Below are 18,057 nucleotides of genomic sequence, written 5' to 3'. Positions count from 1 at the left end.
ATGTAAGGAGATATAATTTGGTATCAAGTTACAAGGGGTGGATTTGTGATGGTTAAGGTGTTGTCAACTTGATATGTTTAGTAATCCACAGATAGCCCTTTTGGGTGGGTCTCTGAGGTTGCTTCCAGGAAGGATTAACTGAAGAAGGAAGTTCTTCCCCCAGACTAGGCAGCTCCTCTCAGAGGGGGACTTTATATAAGGAAGCTCTGGGTGAAAAGAGTCCTTTCCTTCCACTTGGCTGTTAGCGGTGCTTGCTGCCTTCCACTGTGGATTGAAGACCAGTGAGGACTGAAGACCAGTGTCAACTGAAGACCCATGTGGATTGCAGACCAGTGGCTCCTCAGGAAACCCACAGGCCTTCAGTGCTGGACTGGGACTTCTGAGGCATCTAGCCACGTGGACTGAGTAGCTAGTGGGTTCCTTGATTCCTGGGCCTGCAACTGCTATTGAATTATAAACTAATCCAATAAATTCCCCTTTTAATATAATTCATTCTATCAGTTCTGTTCCTCTAGAGAACCCTGACTGATACGAAGAGAATATATGAAATTCCAACACAGAAACAGTTTAAATATAACTGAAGGAATAAAGGAATAAATTCCATACTGTACACTGGAGAGAAGGTATGAAAAGGTTTTTTTGTTTTGTTTTTGTTTTTTCAAGGTAGGGTCTCACTCTAGCTCAGGCTGATCTTGAATTCATTGTGTAGTCTCTCAGGGTGGTCTCAAATTTATGGTGATCCTCCTACCTCTGCCTCTGTAATGCTGGGATTAAAGGCATGTACCACCATGCCTCACTCTGAAAAGAGTTTCCATGTGGATGTATGACATCATTATGGATGATTCTCCTAATTGTCCATCAAACCTACTTCCTCTTCTTCCTATGCTTACAAGTGAATTGCATACCAATATCCCAAACATATGAATGAGTTCAGAAAATGCAAAACAGGGGCTGGGAAGATGGCTTAGCAATTAAAGATACTTGCTTGCAAAGCCTGTCAGCCTTGGTTTAATTCCTCAGAACTCACATAAAGCTAGCCAGATGTGAAAAGTGTCTGATATTCATTTGCAACAGAAAGACACTGGTGACACATACACATACATAAATTTCTAAATGAAAATACAATCTGAATGTAAATTATGCATGCTACCTCTGGACCTGATCCACTAAGCATTCCCATTTACATTCCTCCTTGTTCCAGTTTTCTCCCTCTGGCTACCTGGAATGTCAACATGCTAGAAAACCTCAGACTCCTTTTGTTAAAGATAATAAAATCAGAGTTTGGGGAGATGACTCAGTGGGTAAAGTGCTTGCCATGCAAGTAAGTGGACCTGAGTTTGCATCTCCAGAACCCACGTAAGGTAGCACCTGTGATACTAGTACTCATTTGGCAAAGTGGGAGGCAGAGACAAAAGAATCCCTGGAAACTTGCAGGCCAGCTAGCCTCAAATAAGGTGGAAAATATACATCGACAGCTGAGGTTGTCCTCTGACCTCCAGACATTAACTGTGGCAAAACCATCTGCTTTCTTTCGTACACAACACACATACTAAATATAAATAAATAAGTAAACTTAACAAAAGGTCACATAAATACTTCAGCTTGAATTCCCAAATTCCTATTAAGCTACACACCCTCCTAAGAATGGTTGCATAAATAACCTTGAAGGTGCAGTTATTTCACACTTACCACCTAGACAGTAGCAACTTGTAGGCATTTCTGCACAATTATTAAAAGAAGACTTTCACACAGAAGTAGTGTTATTATTGTTATTATTGTGTACATCTCTTCACGTGTTCATCCACTTTTTATTATAAACTAATCTAGCCTTATACAACAACATTTTCCCCATATTATTTTTTCTGTACTAAGCTGTCTTCTTAATTTTCACTCATTACTATATATTCTAACTACTGGTAGGTATTACATCTTAAACCACTCTAACACTTCTTTGTAATTTTTTTAGATATTTTAAATGAAGTGACATGTATTTTTCCATTAATGGTTTTATTTTTGTCTTGTTTTGAAAAACCAGTAAGATGTATTCCCCTAAATATTTTCAAGATTTATTTATCACATATAGGACCCTAATACACTTGAACTATAACTACATTATGATTATTTCATGAAGGAGGGACTTAATTTTATTTATTTATTTATTTTGTTTTTTTGGGGTAAGGTCTTACTCTAGCCCATGCTGACCTGAAATTCACTATTTAGTCTCTGGGTAGCCTCAAACTCATGGTCAATTTTATTTTGTTTCCCACATATAGCACCTTCATTATATTCTATTGACTTGCACATTATTTATTGTTTACTTTGTGTGTGTTGTGCATGTGCATATGTTTTGATGTTAGATGTCTTCCTTAATTGCTCCCATCTTAGATTTCAAGATAATGTCTCTCCGTGAATCTGAAGCTCACTGATCTGGCTGAGTAACTGGCCAGCAAACCCTAGAGATTCTCTTGTCTCTGCTTTCCTAGCTCTGGGTTATATTCTGCTCCCTTGTTTTTGCTCTTCATTCTTCTGTGACAAACACTTTACTGACTCATTCATCTCCCCCAGCCCTCTTGTATATTATTATTATTCACTATTCAAGTACCTCTTAACTCCTTTTCTTAATCTCTTAGGAACAATGTATGCATATGGAGAATTACAAGTCGTATACTACTGTCAGATTAGTAAACAGCTAGAAAAGATTTATATTATCCTATTTGCATATTATGAATTATAATAGGCTGGAACTAGTTTAATGTGTGCCTAACTTATAAGAGTCCTTTAGCCCTAATATTTAACAAGTGAAGAAACTTTCACTTTGAACTGTTACAAGTATCTTGAACCATCTATTGTGTTCTTTTCAAGGAAAGGAACAACCCAAATATTTTACCTAGTCCATACTTACAGTGTCAATTAGATAGATATCATCCTGACCAAAAAGTAGAAGACAAGTGAGTGATTTAAAATTCTTTTACATACATGTTCAACATAGGCATTCTTTGAGAGTGCAAGAAAGAGTATACTTCTAGTATTCCAAATACTAAAGATAAAGTTTGAATATTAAACTAGTTTAAAATATTTAGAAAATGGAAAAAAAGAGCCATAGATTTTACTTCTGCAATCTGCAAAAAATAACTCACAAGCATACACATCTACTATTACCTAGTATGACTAATGCTAGCCAAATGATATAGCAGCAAAATTCCTCAGACAGCATACTAATAAAACTATCAAAGAATAAAGAGGTGCAAAATCAAGTCCCCAGAAAAAAGCTATACCTGTGTTAAAGACTGATGAGAACTTCACCCATGTGACAAATTCTCCAACTTAGCATAACCTCACCCCACAAGATGTGCTGCCTTGAAAAACAGTCTGGGAAAAAAAAGCAGTGAAATAAATTTCAAAATGTATGAATACTGGCAATTATTACAGAAGTATATAAACCAAAGAGAAAAGTCATCTAAAATACTAGGTTAGTTTTAAAATTAATAGGTCATAAAGAGATTATGTGTTCTATACTAATAAAATATTATATTAAAGCATCTACAAAAATCTAATACATTATTTTTCTGAGCCTGGAAAAAAGGGCAGTTTTATAGCAAAATTGTTTTATATCCATAAAATGGTGCTTTCTCACTATATTTTATGGTTCAAAAGAATTTGTTAGCATCCCTTTATAATAATACAATTCAGGATTATGGCTTACTGAAAAATCTTGGCAAGTCAAACTGGCACAATTAAAATAAATAGTGTCATATGATGTAGTCTCCCAAGAACTGGAATTTTGACCTTGACTGAAGTCTTCCCAATGCTAATGCTATGTATATATTGGTTAAAAGATTAAACTATTAACTTTCAAGAATATACCTGCAAACCTCATAATATTTAGCATGGAATTATTTAACTCAACAAATATTTATTGTGTCTACATGAGCTAAGTTCCACATCTACTCATGACACAATGATGACAGAGAAGTGATCAGCATAATGTTTGCCTTAAAGGACAAAGCAAAGAAGACAATGAAGTACTTAACAGACAATTCAAGGAAGTCGTTATCAGGCTGGAGAGATAGCTTAGAGGTTAAGGCACTTGCCCGCAAAGCCAAAGGGCCCAGGGTCAACTCCCCAGGACCCATGTAAGCCAGATGCACAAGGGGGCACACACATCTGGAGTTCATTTGCAATGACTGGAAGCCCTGATGTGCTCATTCTCTCTTTCTCTCACACTCTCTCAAACAAATATAAAAAAGAAAAAGAAAGAAAGTCATTATCTAAGAGCCCTGGATAAGCAAGAATATTTTAACAAATCTCTGGAGGCAGGAAAGTCCTTCTGGTGGATGTTTAAAAACAATGTCTTTGCATCTTCAAAATTCCTGATTATCATTCTATCATGATGGTTAATGTATATGCCAGGCTTATGTTCAGCATAATATTCTTCTTTTTATAAAAGGCTTCATAAGTCTTTCTTATGAAAAACATTCCAAACAGTTCAGGGCTGCACTCAGATTCTGGAGTGCAGACCTGTTAATACCAGACTTTCTTCTGTTTCTTTTCTTTCTTTTTTACCCAATAAAACTTTGCCTCACATTCCCTGAGTCGATGGTCTTACTTCTGCAACACTGGACCCCAAAACAATAACATTCAACTAAAATAAAAGAGAACCTAGAGGAAATGAAGCTGTGCATAGAGCAGGAAACAAAATAAAAACATCACTGATATCCTTACACTAAAAACTACATAGTAGTCTTGAAACAAAATGGAACAGCTTTAACACATAAGCATCACACAATATATAAAAGTTTTTTTAATTAAAATGCACAAATAAAAAATTCAGTAAGAAGGTTGGAAGGTGTTACAGTCAGGTTCGCATTGCTGGCAGAAATCACCTGAGTAAGAGCAGCTTGTGGGGAAAATGGATAATTTTGATTTACAGGCTCAAGGGGAAGCTCCATGATGGCAGAGGCGGAATGAGTAGAGGGTAGACATCACCTCCTTGCCAACATCAGGTGGATGACAACAGGAGAGTGTGCCAAACACTGACAAGTGGACACTGGCTATAATACCCATAAGCTTGTCCCCAACAACACACTGCCTCCAGGAGGTGTTAATTCCCTAATCTCCATCAGCTCAGAACCTAGTATTCAGAACACCTAAGTGTATGGGGGACACCTAAATCAAACCACCACAGAAGGTAAAGTCAAGGATATGGCTGAAAGAAATAAACCAACCAACCAAATATCCTCTTAAAAAATTATATACTTTGTTTATTTGAGAGACAGAAGCAGGGAGAGAGAATATGAGTGTTCCAAGGTCTCCAGCTACTATAAATAATCTCCAGACACATGTATCCCTTAGTGTATTTGGCTTCACATGTGTACTGGGGAATTGAATCCAGGCTGTCAGGCTTTGAAATTAGGTACCTTTAACCACTGAGCCATCTCTCCAGCCCAAAAGATTCTTAAGGATGTGATACCATGGCTGAGGAGATGGCTCACCAGTTGAAGGTGCTTGCTTATAAAGCCTGCTTGCCTGGATTTGATTTGCCAGTACCCACATAAAGCCAGATTCCCAAAGTGGTGCAAGCACATGGAGTTCATTTGCAGCAGCAAGAGGCCCCAGTGCACCAATACTCTTTCTCTCTCAAATAATTAATAAACAAAATCTTTTAAACATGTGATATCAAAAAGGTTAGCATGAGAATTAAAATCTGCCCTCCTGGTTAGCTTGCTAAAAGATATATATCTCATAATAACTGGAGGAATAGTCCAGGCAGAAGTACCCCATAGACAGTGAAGAAACTTAGCCCTAAAACCATAGGCTCTTGCTAAAAAATCACAGTGCCAGAACTGCATTATCCCCCACAGTGAGCTGTTGTTAATGGACACCCATAAGGCCCCCAAAACAATAAAGGCCACTGCCAAAGCACTTGGTTACTACAAGATCTAAATGGTAAAACACTAATGCTGTAGACATCACAGGCTTCAGTCACAGGACTTCAAGAGATCATGCTGAAACTAAAGAAGCCTCCCCCTGCTGGCTACCCCTTATAGTACTACAAAGTGCTAAGAAAGCTGCTTGGGGATAGTAGTTACCAATAGAGTGATCAAGCAGTGGATCCTATAAGCTACAAAATCAACTAGCTGTGTATGATGTACACATCTGTGCAATAGTGACACACAGGCTATGAGAGTAATCAACTGCTCTCTAACTGGATATGAGGTTGACTCAGGGCAGGAATTCATACCTAGTACTGAGAACCAAGTCAGAAGTCTATGGATAGAAAGGTCATAGAATCTAAAGGGAAGTTCCCACTGTTCTTTGGCTAAGATAAGAGGGTACACCCATTTAAAAAAAAAAAAAAAGCTTTTTAAATGACTGTGAGTATCCCCTTTGATCCATACTGCTCTCATCTTGGTTGAAAACTCTGCCTTTTACAGATGGCAGTATATATCAGGGAGATCCAAGATCCATCAGTTCAACCAGAACAGCCATCTCTATTACATCTGCCAGATCCCAGGAGATATTGAGTTAGAGGCAGATTAAACAGAGTGCTGCTAGTCTGAGAACCTCCATGAGGGAGATGGTGGTAGACACTGAGGAGACCCAAAAATAGAGCTCAACACTGAAGGAGACTTATAAAACAACCTCCACAGCTGAGAGAACATTGTGGAAGAGGGGCGGTGGAGAGATCCAGAGGTTGGGAAGGAGTAACCTGAGGCATTGTCTGACCCCCTTCTAGAGAGTGACTGATGCAATCATGACTGCACAGTGAATACTGATCACTTCACAGAAGAGGGTCCTCAGGGAAATGGGGCAGGGGAGAGGGAACATAAGAGTATAATCTGATGGGAATATGGCTAATATGCAATATGTTTATACAGTAAAGTTCACAATCAATAAATAAAAAATACATCTAGATCACTTAAAGTGTTTACATATTTTTACTTCAATTTCAGTGCTGAAGTTCTAAATATAATCAAAATCTTCCATAGTTGGAGGGGGCAAAAAGACTGTGAGAGCCACAGGTGGACACATGTCCATAGGCATTCCCTTCCCCACAAAAAATAACTGACTACTGCTCCCACAACACATAAACCACAACTCCATAGACAGTCATGCAACCCCACTGAGGAGGGTCCCCAACAGAATGGAGGCAGGGACAAGGGGAACGAGTGTACCAACACATGATGTATCCATATAAAATATGTTGTCAATAATAGAAATAATAATAAAAAATCTTCCATAATTGGTTGAATCTTCTTTCAGTCAAGATTATTGAATCATCTATGATATGCCTATATAAATTAGTTCTAGGAGTACATACCCACTAAAAATTGCCCTTAACTCAATCTCTTCCTCTGACCTCACTTAGGCCTTCCCATTAATAAAGGAAAGGTAGAGGGAGGGCTAATCAAAATCTAAGAGGATATAAATAAGTCATATGGAAACCTACTTTTTTGGACAATGGAACACTCAGAAGCCATATATTGTTACTAGAAAATTTTCAGTGCCAGGGATGGGATACCTTCCAGTGAGTTGTTGGTCAGGGAGGTCCCTAATGCCCCCAAAACATTACAGGCCATTGCCAAGGCCCTTGGTTTCCCACCAGGAACAGATGATAAGACCCTATTGGTGAAGACTCTACATACTTGGGCTTCAAGGTCACTGAGAAATCCTGCTGGAGCTGAGCTGAAAACTTCCTCCATATAGACCAGCTGAAAGAAAGCTGGAAAAAGCCATGCTACATGAAGTTCAATGAGAGAGAGAAAATTCACCAATGAAGATACTCACCAGTGGACACTGCAAGCCTTATATTTGGCCAGCCAGGACAAATGAGCCAATGGGTGCAATAGCAGCACATCTGTTATGGGAGAAACCAACTGCCCTCTTATTTGATTGGAGGCCCACTCTATGGAAGGGAATACATCCCTGACACTGAAACCTACAACAGAGATAGTCATGATCCCTAAGAGTGTAACATCTGCTGGTGTCTGGCTAAATGTATATACTATGTTCACCAAACAGCCCATCAAGCACTTCTCTTAATGTTTACACATATATTAATGTCACTCTCACTTTCATTTAGAGAATCTTCTCTTTTCAAATGGCAGTGACCTTGGGATGACTCAGAAAGCACCATGGTGCTAAGAAGTGACAGAGTAGTGCTCAGCACTCTAATATTTCTCTCACACCTTCCAAGGCTCAAGGTCCATTGCAGAAGAGGTGGTAGAAAGAATGTAAAAGCCAAAGGAAGGGTAGGACTCCTTACAACATGCTCCTCGGAACACAAAATGGCCTGCATATCCATGACCTCACAATGCCTGACAATACCTACACAAGACCATCATAATAGGAGAAAAAGATCATGACATCAAAATAAGACAGATTGAGAAGGTCACGGGGATATGATGCAAAGTGGAGTTTCAAAGGGGAAAATGGGGGGGGGTTGGAAATTACCATGGATCTTGTTTACAATTATGGAAGTTTGTCAATAAAAAATTAAATTAAAAAACAACAAAAAGATAAAATAAACTCAAAAAATATTGCCCTTAAGTGTGTTTGTTCTTTCATGAGAATGCTGTTTTTATTGTGTGGAATCCAATTTCTTTCTATGTAGTAAAACTATTTCCTCTAAAATGTTTTAAAATATTTTAAGTCATTTACTGATCGAAGTAACCATATTTTTGTATTTTGTGTGTTTATGCAATAAAATTTTGTAAAACTAAAAAAAAAGAGAATTAAGATCTGTCTGGAGGCTTAAATCTAAACTAATAGTTCCAGAGAGAGTAGAAACAATGGAATTGTACCAGAAACAGAACAAGAAAATTTTATACAACTTTCATAGATAGAATTTCCACTTAGGAAGGATCCTTGAATACTTAGGCACAATGAATTAAAAATACACATACAAAGTTCAATATTGTGAAAATTTTAAGCTTCAGATATAAAATGATTATAAATATTTTCAGAATATATGACAATCGGAATGTATAATGAGACACTGGGGAAGGGTAAGACACAGAGCTTTAGTATCATTTGACTTCTAAAACAAAATACCACAATTTTCATGCACACAAAACAATAATAATATAGTTAAAATGGGCAATAATGAATGGTAGAGCACATGTCTACTATTCATGACGCCCTGGGCTTGATCCTAGTACCTCAGAAGAAAATTAACAAAAATCAGACAGTAAATGAATAACAGCTTAAGTGAATTAGTTGAAAGCTTACTACAAACAGGTATACCACTTTTATTTTTGTCATAACACCCTATGATCCTTTTCTCTTGGCTTTAAAAAATTTTTTTACAGAAAAGAAAACAGGCAGAGACATTACATAATTTGCCTAAAATGACACAAGCAGTACAAGGTGAAGCCAGAGTTCTACTTTCTAAGTGCAGGCCTGTTAAAACTAAGGGACATTCTCTCAACTCTACTGAAGTTAATATTTTTTTAAATTTTTGTTTATTTATTTATTTGAGAGTGACAGAGAGAGAGTGAGAGAGAATGTGTGTGCCAGGGTCTCCAGCCACTGCAAACGAACGCCAGACATGTGCGCCCCTTTGTGCATCTGGCTAAAGTGGATCCTGGGGAATCGAGCCTGGAACCGGGGTCCTTAGGCTTCACAGGCAAGTGCTTAACCGCTAAGCCATCTCTCCAGCCTCTGAAGTTAATTTTTAAAAAGAAGGAAAGAACAGCAAAAGTATGATTGCTTAACCCATTTTCAGATTAACAATGGTTGATTACAAGTTTTGACTTGATAAATCAGGACACAAATTTTATGCTATTCTCCTACCTAAAGCAACAAAAGTGCATTTAGTGGAAGGGCTGAAAGTTGAGGATATCTGTTAGCACTGTATGTTTTGTTTTATTTTATGTTTTATTTCACGTGCTTGTGACTAGTACTAGATGGCAATACACACTGTCAATTCTGTAAACTAAGTGCACTGACAAGCTGCACCCCAAAAAACCTGCTGTACTTTTATCTGTTCAGTAATGCATACTTGCACATGAAGGTGGTAACATTTCGTTAAAATAGCATAGCTGTTTCTTTTCTAAATGAACTTTCATCTTCTTTCGGTCTTGCAAGGAAATTTTTCTCTCGACATTTTATTAACATGACAAATATAGTGATATGACAAAAACACCAAACCCCTGTCCTCATTCTTGCCTTACACTCATCTTTACCTTCTATCAAACTAGTTGACACATACGATACTGCTTCTGTAGGAGCTAGCTTTATTTTCATAGCTTCCTACATTTGATGTCTTATCCAACTTCTGATTTATTTTACTCACTTCAGGGATTCAGGTTTTAACAGAAAACAAACAAAAAACGATTACACCTACATACAACACATACATATATTTCCAATTTGGTCTCTGGTCTATATTTTTTTGATAAGGAGACCACACAGCTTTCGCATTTGTTCTCTTGGGACTTCATTCACTAAGGCACTGTGGTTTTTGAGACCTCAGGCTACAGCTTCAAGAAATAGCCATGCGCTTGATTTCCTGAATCATTTGCTTTGCCTTGTCCAGCCCAGTCTTATAGATGCAGCTCTCCATTGTGTGGGCGAAGGATGGGGAGAGGTGATGTCTTCGCTAGTGACAGTGCTTATGTGTGTGTGTGGGGGGGGGGGTCGCTGTGTGTACAGGGGAGGGGGCTGGCAGGTTGGGATGTTGGTTGATGGAAAGCAGCTGTAACAACCTTCAAGGTCCTGAAGCATCACTGAAGGCATCCTGGTGTTCCTAACACCCACGTGAACAGTCTCCTCAGGCCTTATGTTCCCCACCTACTGAAGTATAAGCTGAAGGCTCCCAAGGCCCCACATCCTCCCAGGCCAGGTGTCACGCTGACTGGGCGTCTCGGTGAGGTGCTCGGCTGTGGGCCCCCTCCCCGCGCAGGTGGGACACCTGGCAGCCCCGCCCTGGGCGTCACCTGCGGGCGGCGGCGGCGCGCACGCGCTCTCGCACCTACCGTCTCCTTGGCAGCGGCTACGGGGATGGGCAGCAGCCCCCGGCCTCGGGGCGTGTCCTCGGGCTGTGCTGCTGCGCTCTCGACCGGGAGGCCCGGGTCGGCCGCGGGGTCCCCGTACAACCGGTAGCACACGAGGCCCACCAGCCCCCCGCCGGCCGCCGCGGCGATGCTCAGCTCCCCCCAGCGCCGCCGCCGCCACACCGCGTCCGCCACGGCGCCCTCTTCATCTTCGCGGCACGAGAACGGCCGGCCTGGGAACGTGGGGACCGTCTCTGCAGGCCGTCCGCACGGCCCCAGGAAGGGCTGGTGAGGGGACAGCGCAGGCGGTAGCCGCGGCGGCGGCCACAGGAGCCTCCGCAGCGCAGCCATAGCGGGAACCTCGGCCGGCGCTGGCTGGGAGAGAGAGCGAGGGTAGCGGACGAAACCTCGCGAGAACTCGGCCCGCCCGGCGAGAGCGCTGCTGGCTAGCGGGTTAGCGAGCGCGGTGGGCAGATCTCGGCCCGGGACGGAGAGTCCCGCAGTCCAGGCGGCGCCCGGCCGGCGCGCGGTCGTAAATTACCGCGCCAGCTCCCGGCCATCAGCGTCGGCAGATCCGAGGTCGGCCCGCCCGGAGTCCAGCGCCCGACAGGGTCCCGGGCTTCTGATCTGGATGGCCTGTGTCCACGGTTCTCGTGTACCAGTCAGGGGTCAACACGACGTCAAGCCCAAACCGCTGCAAGTTTTCAGAGGTCAGAGGATCTTTGACCACATCAGGATAGTGGATACTTGTGATGCGGGGAAACTAGCTGTGTCTGAGCTGTCCTTAAGATCGCTCAGTTAGACCAACCAGAACTGTCTTCAGTGAAACAAAGGATTTTTAAAAATTCTAAATACAACATCTTCCCAACACTTTTGTGGAAAGCTCTTGGCATAAATTTATAAATTAAGAATTGGGGGCTGAAGAGATTGGCTTTGCAGGCAAGCGTCTTAACAGCTAAGCTAAGAACCTAGTTTTGATTCCCGAGAACCCTAATAAGCTCAAGGTGGCGCATGTGCCTGGAGTTTGCTTGCAGTGGCTGAAGGCCCTGGCCTGCCCATTCTCTCGAGCTCTCTCTCTCAAAAAAAAAAAAAAAAAAAAAGAATCGAGAAGCATATTATGTCCTTGTTATTTCCTCGTGTGTTTTTGTCGGTGCCTTGTCAATTTCACTTTGATGAGACAGTATCTTTTATTATATCTTTGAGATCCTTAACAGTTTTCCATCCCTGACCCCAGTTCTAATGCCTGACTTATGCTGGTTTGGGTTTTCATTCTGTGGAATAGTACCAGGACCCCTAAAATATTTTAGGTCTAGTGACACAGACAGCTAAGTCCAGTAGTTTCAGCAGGACTTCAACGACAAGGGATACAGTCAAGTAATGACAATCGTATGACAGCTAAAAGGCCTTTTTCAAGGTAACCAAAATGAGGGTTTGTAGCCTAGATCCTGTGTTTTCTATTCTCCACCAGCCCCTTTGTTGCTGTAAGTAACCTACCAGATATTCCACATTACATCTTGCTTGTGTATATGCTAATTGAATTTTGCTTCTTTGGAGCTACTAAAAAAAGGTAAAAAGAAACATCCTCTATGACATGGAAGGGTATCTATTTTAGGATATCATCTCTTTTTTTCCCAGTTAAGCTTGTGAATGCACTAAGGATGACTTAGTAGCTTCTTGCTTTAACACCAAGTCTTCTTCAATTTTTGTTGTCTGAATTCTGAAATGTTTCATTTACTCAAAGCATTTACTTTCTGGGGGTGTTTATATATACACATGGTTGTATAAGTGTATATACATCTCAAAGTGTTTTCTTTATACTGAGCACAATTTCCTGATCGTGGTATAAATTTTCAATGTGGCCTAATGCCAGAAATCTTGGGCAGGTTAATGAATTTTTATTGTTTGCTTGTTAAAAGCTAAGTAGTTCAACCCTAGTTGAAACCACAGAGGAATTGGGGAAATGAGCAAGAGTGCTGCTTTCTCGGTGAACCTGGATGTCAACACGAGGGTGAAGGAGATAGACACTGAGGACACTCAACACCTACCAAAGCAGAGATCCAGAGGCTCCTAAGAACCCATCACTGAAGTAGACTTAAAATGTACCAAACATGGCTCAGAATTCTGCAGAAACAGGGACGGAAAGATTGTTAGAGCCACAAGTTGGGACATTTTTCACAGAGACATTGCCTCCCCCCCCCCCAATGCATGACCCACAATCCCCATGGTGTTGACCTGCATCCCCAAGGAGGAAGGCCTCTTCGGAAAAAGGGTCAGGGATGAGGGAAAGGATAGTACTAACATTTTTTGTTTACATACTATGTCCATACCTAAGAAGAATAAGTTTTAAAACAGCTAAGTAGCTCTAAAAAGAAAGAAGAAGCTAATACATACCATCATATTCCAAGCAATGAAAATGATACATTATCTAAAATGGTTTTATATGTGTGTGTGTGTGTGTGTGTGTGTGTGTGTGTGTGTTTGGAACATCTATCTAATTTCTTTCCACGTTTAGTAAATTTTCAGGATAAGTATCTTTTCAGTCAAGAAAATTCTACAATGACTTTCTTAAAGTAGAATTTTTACTACTATAGGGTTTCACCACTAAGTATTTTTAGATTTGTAAAGTAATTAAGCTTTAGACAAAACAGTGTCTACATTCAGAAGTTACTCTTGTTATTGCTTTCCACAATACCTTTTTCTAAACCACAAATTTTGTTTTCACTGTGTTTTATGCTCTATAACCATGACTGCATAAAATAACTAAATTGCTTTCTTATATGTATATTTTTCTGAGTTTAATTCCCAGAAGAAAGATAGAAAACAATATTGGGATTTGGTACTTTTTTGAAAAGTCAGATAATGTTAGATCGATATACACTCAGCCCCTTTCTCTGATTTTTTTGTCAGCCCTATAGAGAATAATATCTTCTCCTATATGTCCCTAGCTTGCAGTGACAGTGCAGACCTTCAAAGAAATGCTCATTTTCATTCACTATGGTATAAACGAAAGAAATGTTCTGAAATGTTAAAAAGTTAAACAGCAAGGATAAAGCCAGAAAAGGTTTTTGAGGGAAATGATTAAAATCAAGAGGTCTAGACTCTAGTCTTTGGAGGCCACAGTTTCTAATAATAGAGTTAAGTTGGTGACCCACCTTCTGAACATGTCATATATTTTCAGAGCATATATATGCATGGAAGATGTAGCATTGGTTTTCACAATTCTGAAATTCAGGGCATCTTTCATTTGTTATTTCTTAAAATTCACATTTGGTTTATGATTCATTTCTTCTTTCAACTTGAAATTCCATCTCCTGGCCTAATTATTTTCACATTTTTCTGTTTTTAAAACTACAGTGAATTAGCGGCTTTTACATTTGGATCCTTTAAAATTTAAGTGTAACCGGGAGAAACAGCTTTACAAAACTTGTATTGAAATGTGCCATATTGGGCTGTAGAGATGCCTTAGCAGTTAAGGTTTGATGCTCCAGGTCCCACATAAGCCATATGCACAAGGCGGCACAAGCATCTAGAATTCGTTTGCAGTGGCTAGAGGCCCTGGTGCACCCATCCTCTTTCTCTCTCTCTAATAAGCAAATAAAAATAATTTTAAAACAACATGCCATTTGTCTTACTGTGTGTTTCCTCTAGGCTCCAGATTGCTGATGAGCTAAAAGAGAAGCACTTAAAACTAACCCTGGATCTAAGCATAGGAAATCCTTACCATGTGGTTAGCTCAACTTTGACCTGGGGATTCATCACCCACCTTAAAACAGCACTTGCGTGGCTGCAGGATTCTTCTTTCTTGAACAGTTTGTTGTGAACGCAACCCAGTCTTTGGGTGTGTATTCCTCAGGGGGAAGTTGATGTTCTGTGGGCGCACAGCCCTTTCTCGGTCTTTTGCCTTCCAAGCTAGCCTACAGGACTGGGAGTTTAGTAATTCTCTAGCATCCAGGACTATGGAAACCATGTTATTCAAGGTCCCCAGGATTTGTTTTGTATTTTGACCCGCTTCTGCTTCTAAGGACAGTGATTTTTCACTCTGCCCTTTCCTGTACCCCAAGATAGTTGTATCTGAACAACTTGAAGTCAGAACATTCACCTACTTACCTACCCCAGCTCCTGCTACATAATAGGACCTCAATAAAGTTAACTAAGGTAAAGGAAACATTATTACTGTGAGGAGAGAAGTAAGTAAAGGCACCAGAAAATATGGGAATACAATAGTCTTTTATATGTTAGATTAAAAAATAGATTTATTTCCTCATAAACCAAGCAGCACATCCAGAGATATGAACAGCTCAAATGAGAGGTGGGAATGATTCATTGTCAACTTTGGAATCAACTAAGAGACACAGCTCTGGGTGGATGAGTATGAGGGTTATTTCTGTTTATTTATTTGACAGAGGAGGGAGGCAGATAGAGAGAATGGATGCACCGTGGCCTCTAGCCACTGCAAACAAACTCCAGATGCATGAACCAACTTCATCTTGCACATCTGGCTTTGTGTGGATACTGGAGAATCAAACCTGGATGTTTGGCTTTGCAGGCTTTAATCATTAAAACCATCTCTCCAGCCCTGAACCTGAAGGTTTTTATAGAGAGAATTAACTGAAGGGTGAGAATCTGCCTTCAAAATGGGCAGCACCTTCCTACAGGTGTCCCAGATAGAATCCAGGAAAAAAGAAAAAAAAAAAAACAAAACAAAACACAGCATACACCTGCCTGCCTTTGTATCTTCCTCCTGGGTGTGTATTGCTGTGGCTGCCCTCTTACACTGACAAGATTCCAGCTTCTTCAGCTTTCCTATGAGTACTGAATACCAGCAATTCCTCAGAGAATTTCTGGCCTTCGGTGCGTATTGGGGACCACTGAGACATGTAGCATCATGGATTGGACAGGTTGCAGGGTCTCAGCCTCCTCAGTGTACAAAATGGCCACTGTTGACTCCAGCTCCTCTGGGGTGTGTCAGTCTAAGAAGGCCCCTTTTAAATATTTTCTGTTGATTCTGTTTCTCTAGAGAATCCTGCCCAATACAGAGGCCAAAGGGAGAAATGAAAGGGTTGCCAAGGAAAAATGATGACTGATTGTGGTGGTGAAGGGTTGATTTAGGAACAAGTTTTGTATTTTCAGATTTTAGTACTGAGGACAACACTTTAAATCTTATTTGGTAGAATCTTGTTTGACTAGAACCTTAAATCTCAGTTCTTAAACTGGTTGTGGTGGCACACACCTTTAATCCCAGAATTCAGGAGGCAGAGGTAGGAGGATTGTCATGAGTTCTAGGCCACCCTGAGACTCCATAGTGCATTCCAGGTCAGTCTGGCCTAGAGTGAGACCCTACCTTGACAAACAAAAACAAAAATCTCAGTTCTTTTAGACTTTGAAGGAAGTCCAACATAATCCAAGACCAAATGTCACTGGCCTGACTGGTAATGTTTTCTAATTTTACTCCACTGTTGGCAATAGCCAAGTTGTCATTTGGGTACATTTGCAATGTAATATCAAAATGAGTAATACTCTCCCAGTAACCAAGACATCCATTTAGTGTTTTTAGACAGTTTCTAAGGTCTTTGTTGTTCATGCTTCATAGTTCAATTCCTGCCACATAAGTTCTTAAAAATCTTCCTTTGCCTACCATTTGGCGGAAGGAACTTTTTACCTTATATAAGTAATGGCATTTTGACTTGCTATCAACAAAACCTCCCACCTGAATCAATTGAGCCGAGCTCATTTTCAATATCCTGTTATCCTGTGTGAGAGTGATTAAAGTTCCCACTCATGGAAGGGTGTCTTATGGTTAAAACAAAAGTCAGCCTCAGAGTAAGATAATAAGCATACCTCACATACAATACCAGGGCAGGAAAAAAAAAAACCTTCCCAAAACTGACCTCAGAAATATGGATAAATTTCAGAGCATATAGTCAATGGCACTGAAAACAAAAACCCCAAGTATGAATATACATACCTGTATAATTCAGCACAGTGTTTTCACTAGTTAGATGGTGGAGACTACAGGAGAAGGAAAGGGGACTTCTGGAGTTCTGAGCACGTCTTGTGACTTATGGGTGAAATGATACAGGAGGAGTATGAATATACACCCTGAATATTTTTAGAAGAATCCACTTAAAATTTGTATGCCCTTGTGATAGTTAAGGTGTTGTCAACTTGATCTGTTTAGTAATCCACAGGCTGCTTCTAGGAAGGATCAACTAAAGGAGGAGGTCTTTCCCCCAGGGTGAGCCCTTCCCCCAGAGTGGGCGGCCCCGCTCAGAGAGGGACTTGATATAAGGAAGCTCTGGGTAGAAGAGTTCCCTTTTCCTTCCTTCCTTCCACTTGGCTGCCGGAGCTGCTCCCTACCTTCTAGCGTGGATTGAAGATGAGTGCGGACTAAAGACCAACATCAACTGAAGACCCGCGTGGATCGAAACCCAGCAGCTCCTCAGGAAGCCTCCAGGCTTTCCGGCACTATCTGCAGTGCCCGGTTGGGACTGCTGAGGCATCTGGCCACGTGGACTGAGCAGCTACCAGGTTCGGTGATTCTCGGGCCTGCAACTGATATTGGACTACTGTAAGATAATCCAATAAATTCCCTTTTTAAAATAATTCATTCTAGCAATTCTGTTCCTCTAGAGAACCCTGACTAATACAGCCCTGTTCATACATGTCATACTCCACAAACAAAAATCAATATTTGCTTCCTGATGCTCTTACAATTTTTTGTTATTGATGATGTTGTACAGTTATGAGCTACAAAGTTTAGAAATAATGGTAGAATTTGACATGAGCTCAAGCAATAACATCTGTATATCTGAAAAGTTAGATCATCTTGATATAGCCTAAAGAACACTAACCAAAGAATATCTTAATAAACATCTTTCCTAGCCTGAGAAAAAAGGTAGTCATTAGCTATTTCTCCTGCTAGCTAAGGAAAGACTCCAAGGAACATAATATTTGAAGCCAATGACCTGGTATTTAATCTTCACTGATTTGGAACACCTTCTCCTGTGAGCCATCCATATGGACAGACTCAACAGGGGCCTGAACCTAAGGCCCAACACAA

At 40.5% G+C, this 18,057-nt stretch overlaps 1 protein-coding gene across 4 annotated transcripts in view; it reads right to left on the bottom strand.

Moving 5' to 3' along the window:
* The window catches only part of Micu3 (mitochondrial calcium uptake family member 3), an 85,730-nt gene extending 74,382 nt beyond the window's left edge, over positions 1–11,348 (bottom strand). For all 4 annotated transcript variants that reach the window (XM_004672594.2, XM_045141378.1, XM_045141374.1 and 1 more), the window contains exon 1: positions 10,980–11,348. In XM_004672594.2, coding sequence (XP_004672651.1) covers positions 10,980–11,348 — 369 coding nt within the window. The remainder of the gene's footprint in view (positions 1–10,979) is intronic.
* Between the last annotated feature and the right edge of the window lie 6,709 nt (positions 11,349–18,057).

This window comes from Jaculus jaculus, chromosome 1 (genome assembly GCF_020740685.1).
Source record: "Jaculus jaculus isolate mJacJac1 chromosome 1, mJacJac1.mat.Y.cur, whole genome shotgun sequence".
Classification (NCBI taxonomy): Eukaryota; Metazoa; Chordata; class Mammalia; order Rodentia; family Dipodidae; genus Jaculus; species Jaculus jaculus.
The sequence above is the reverse complement of the archived record's forward strand: the minus strand, read 5'-3'. Positions and strand labels throughout refer to the sequence as shown.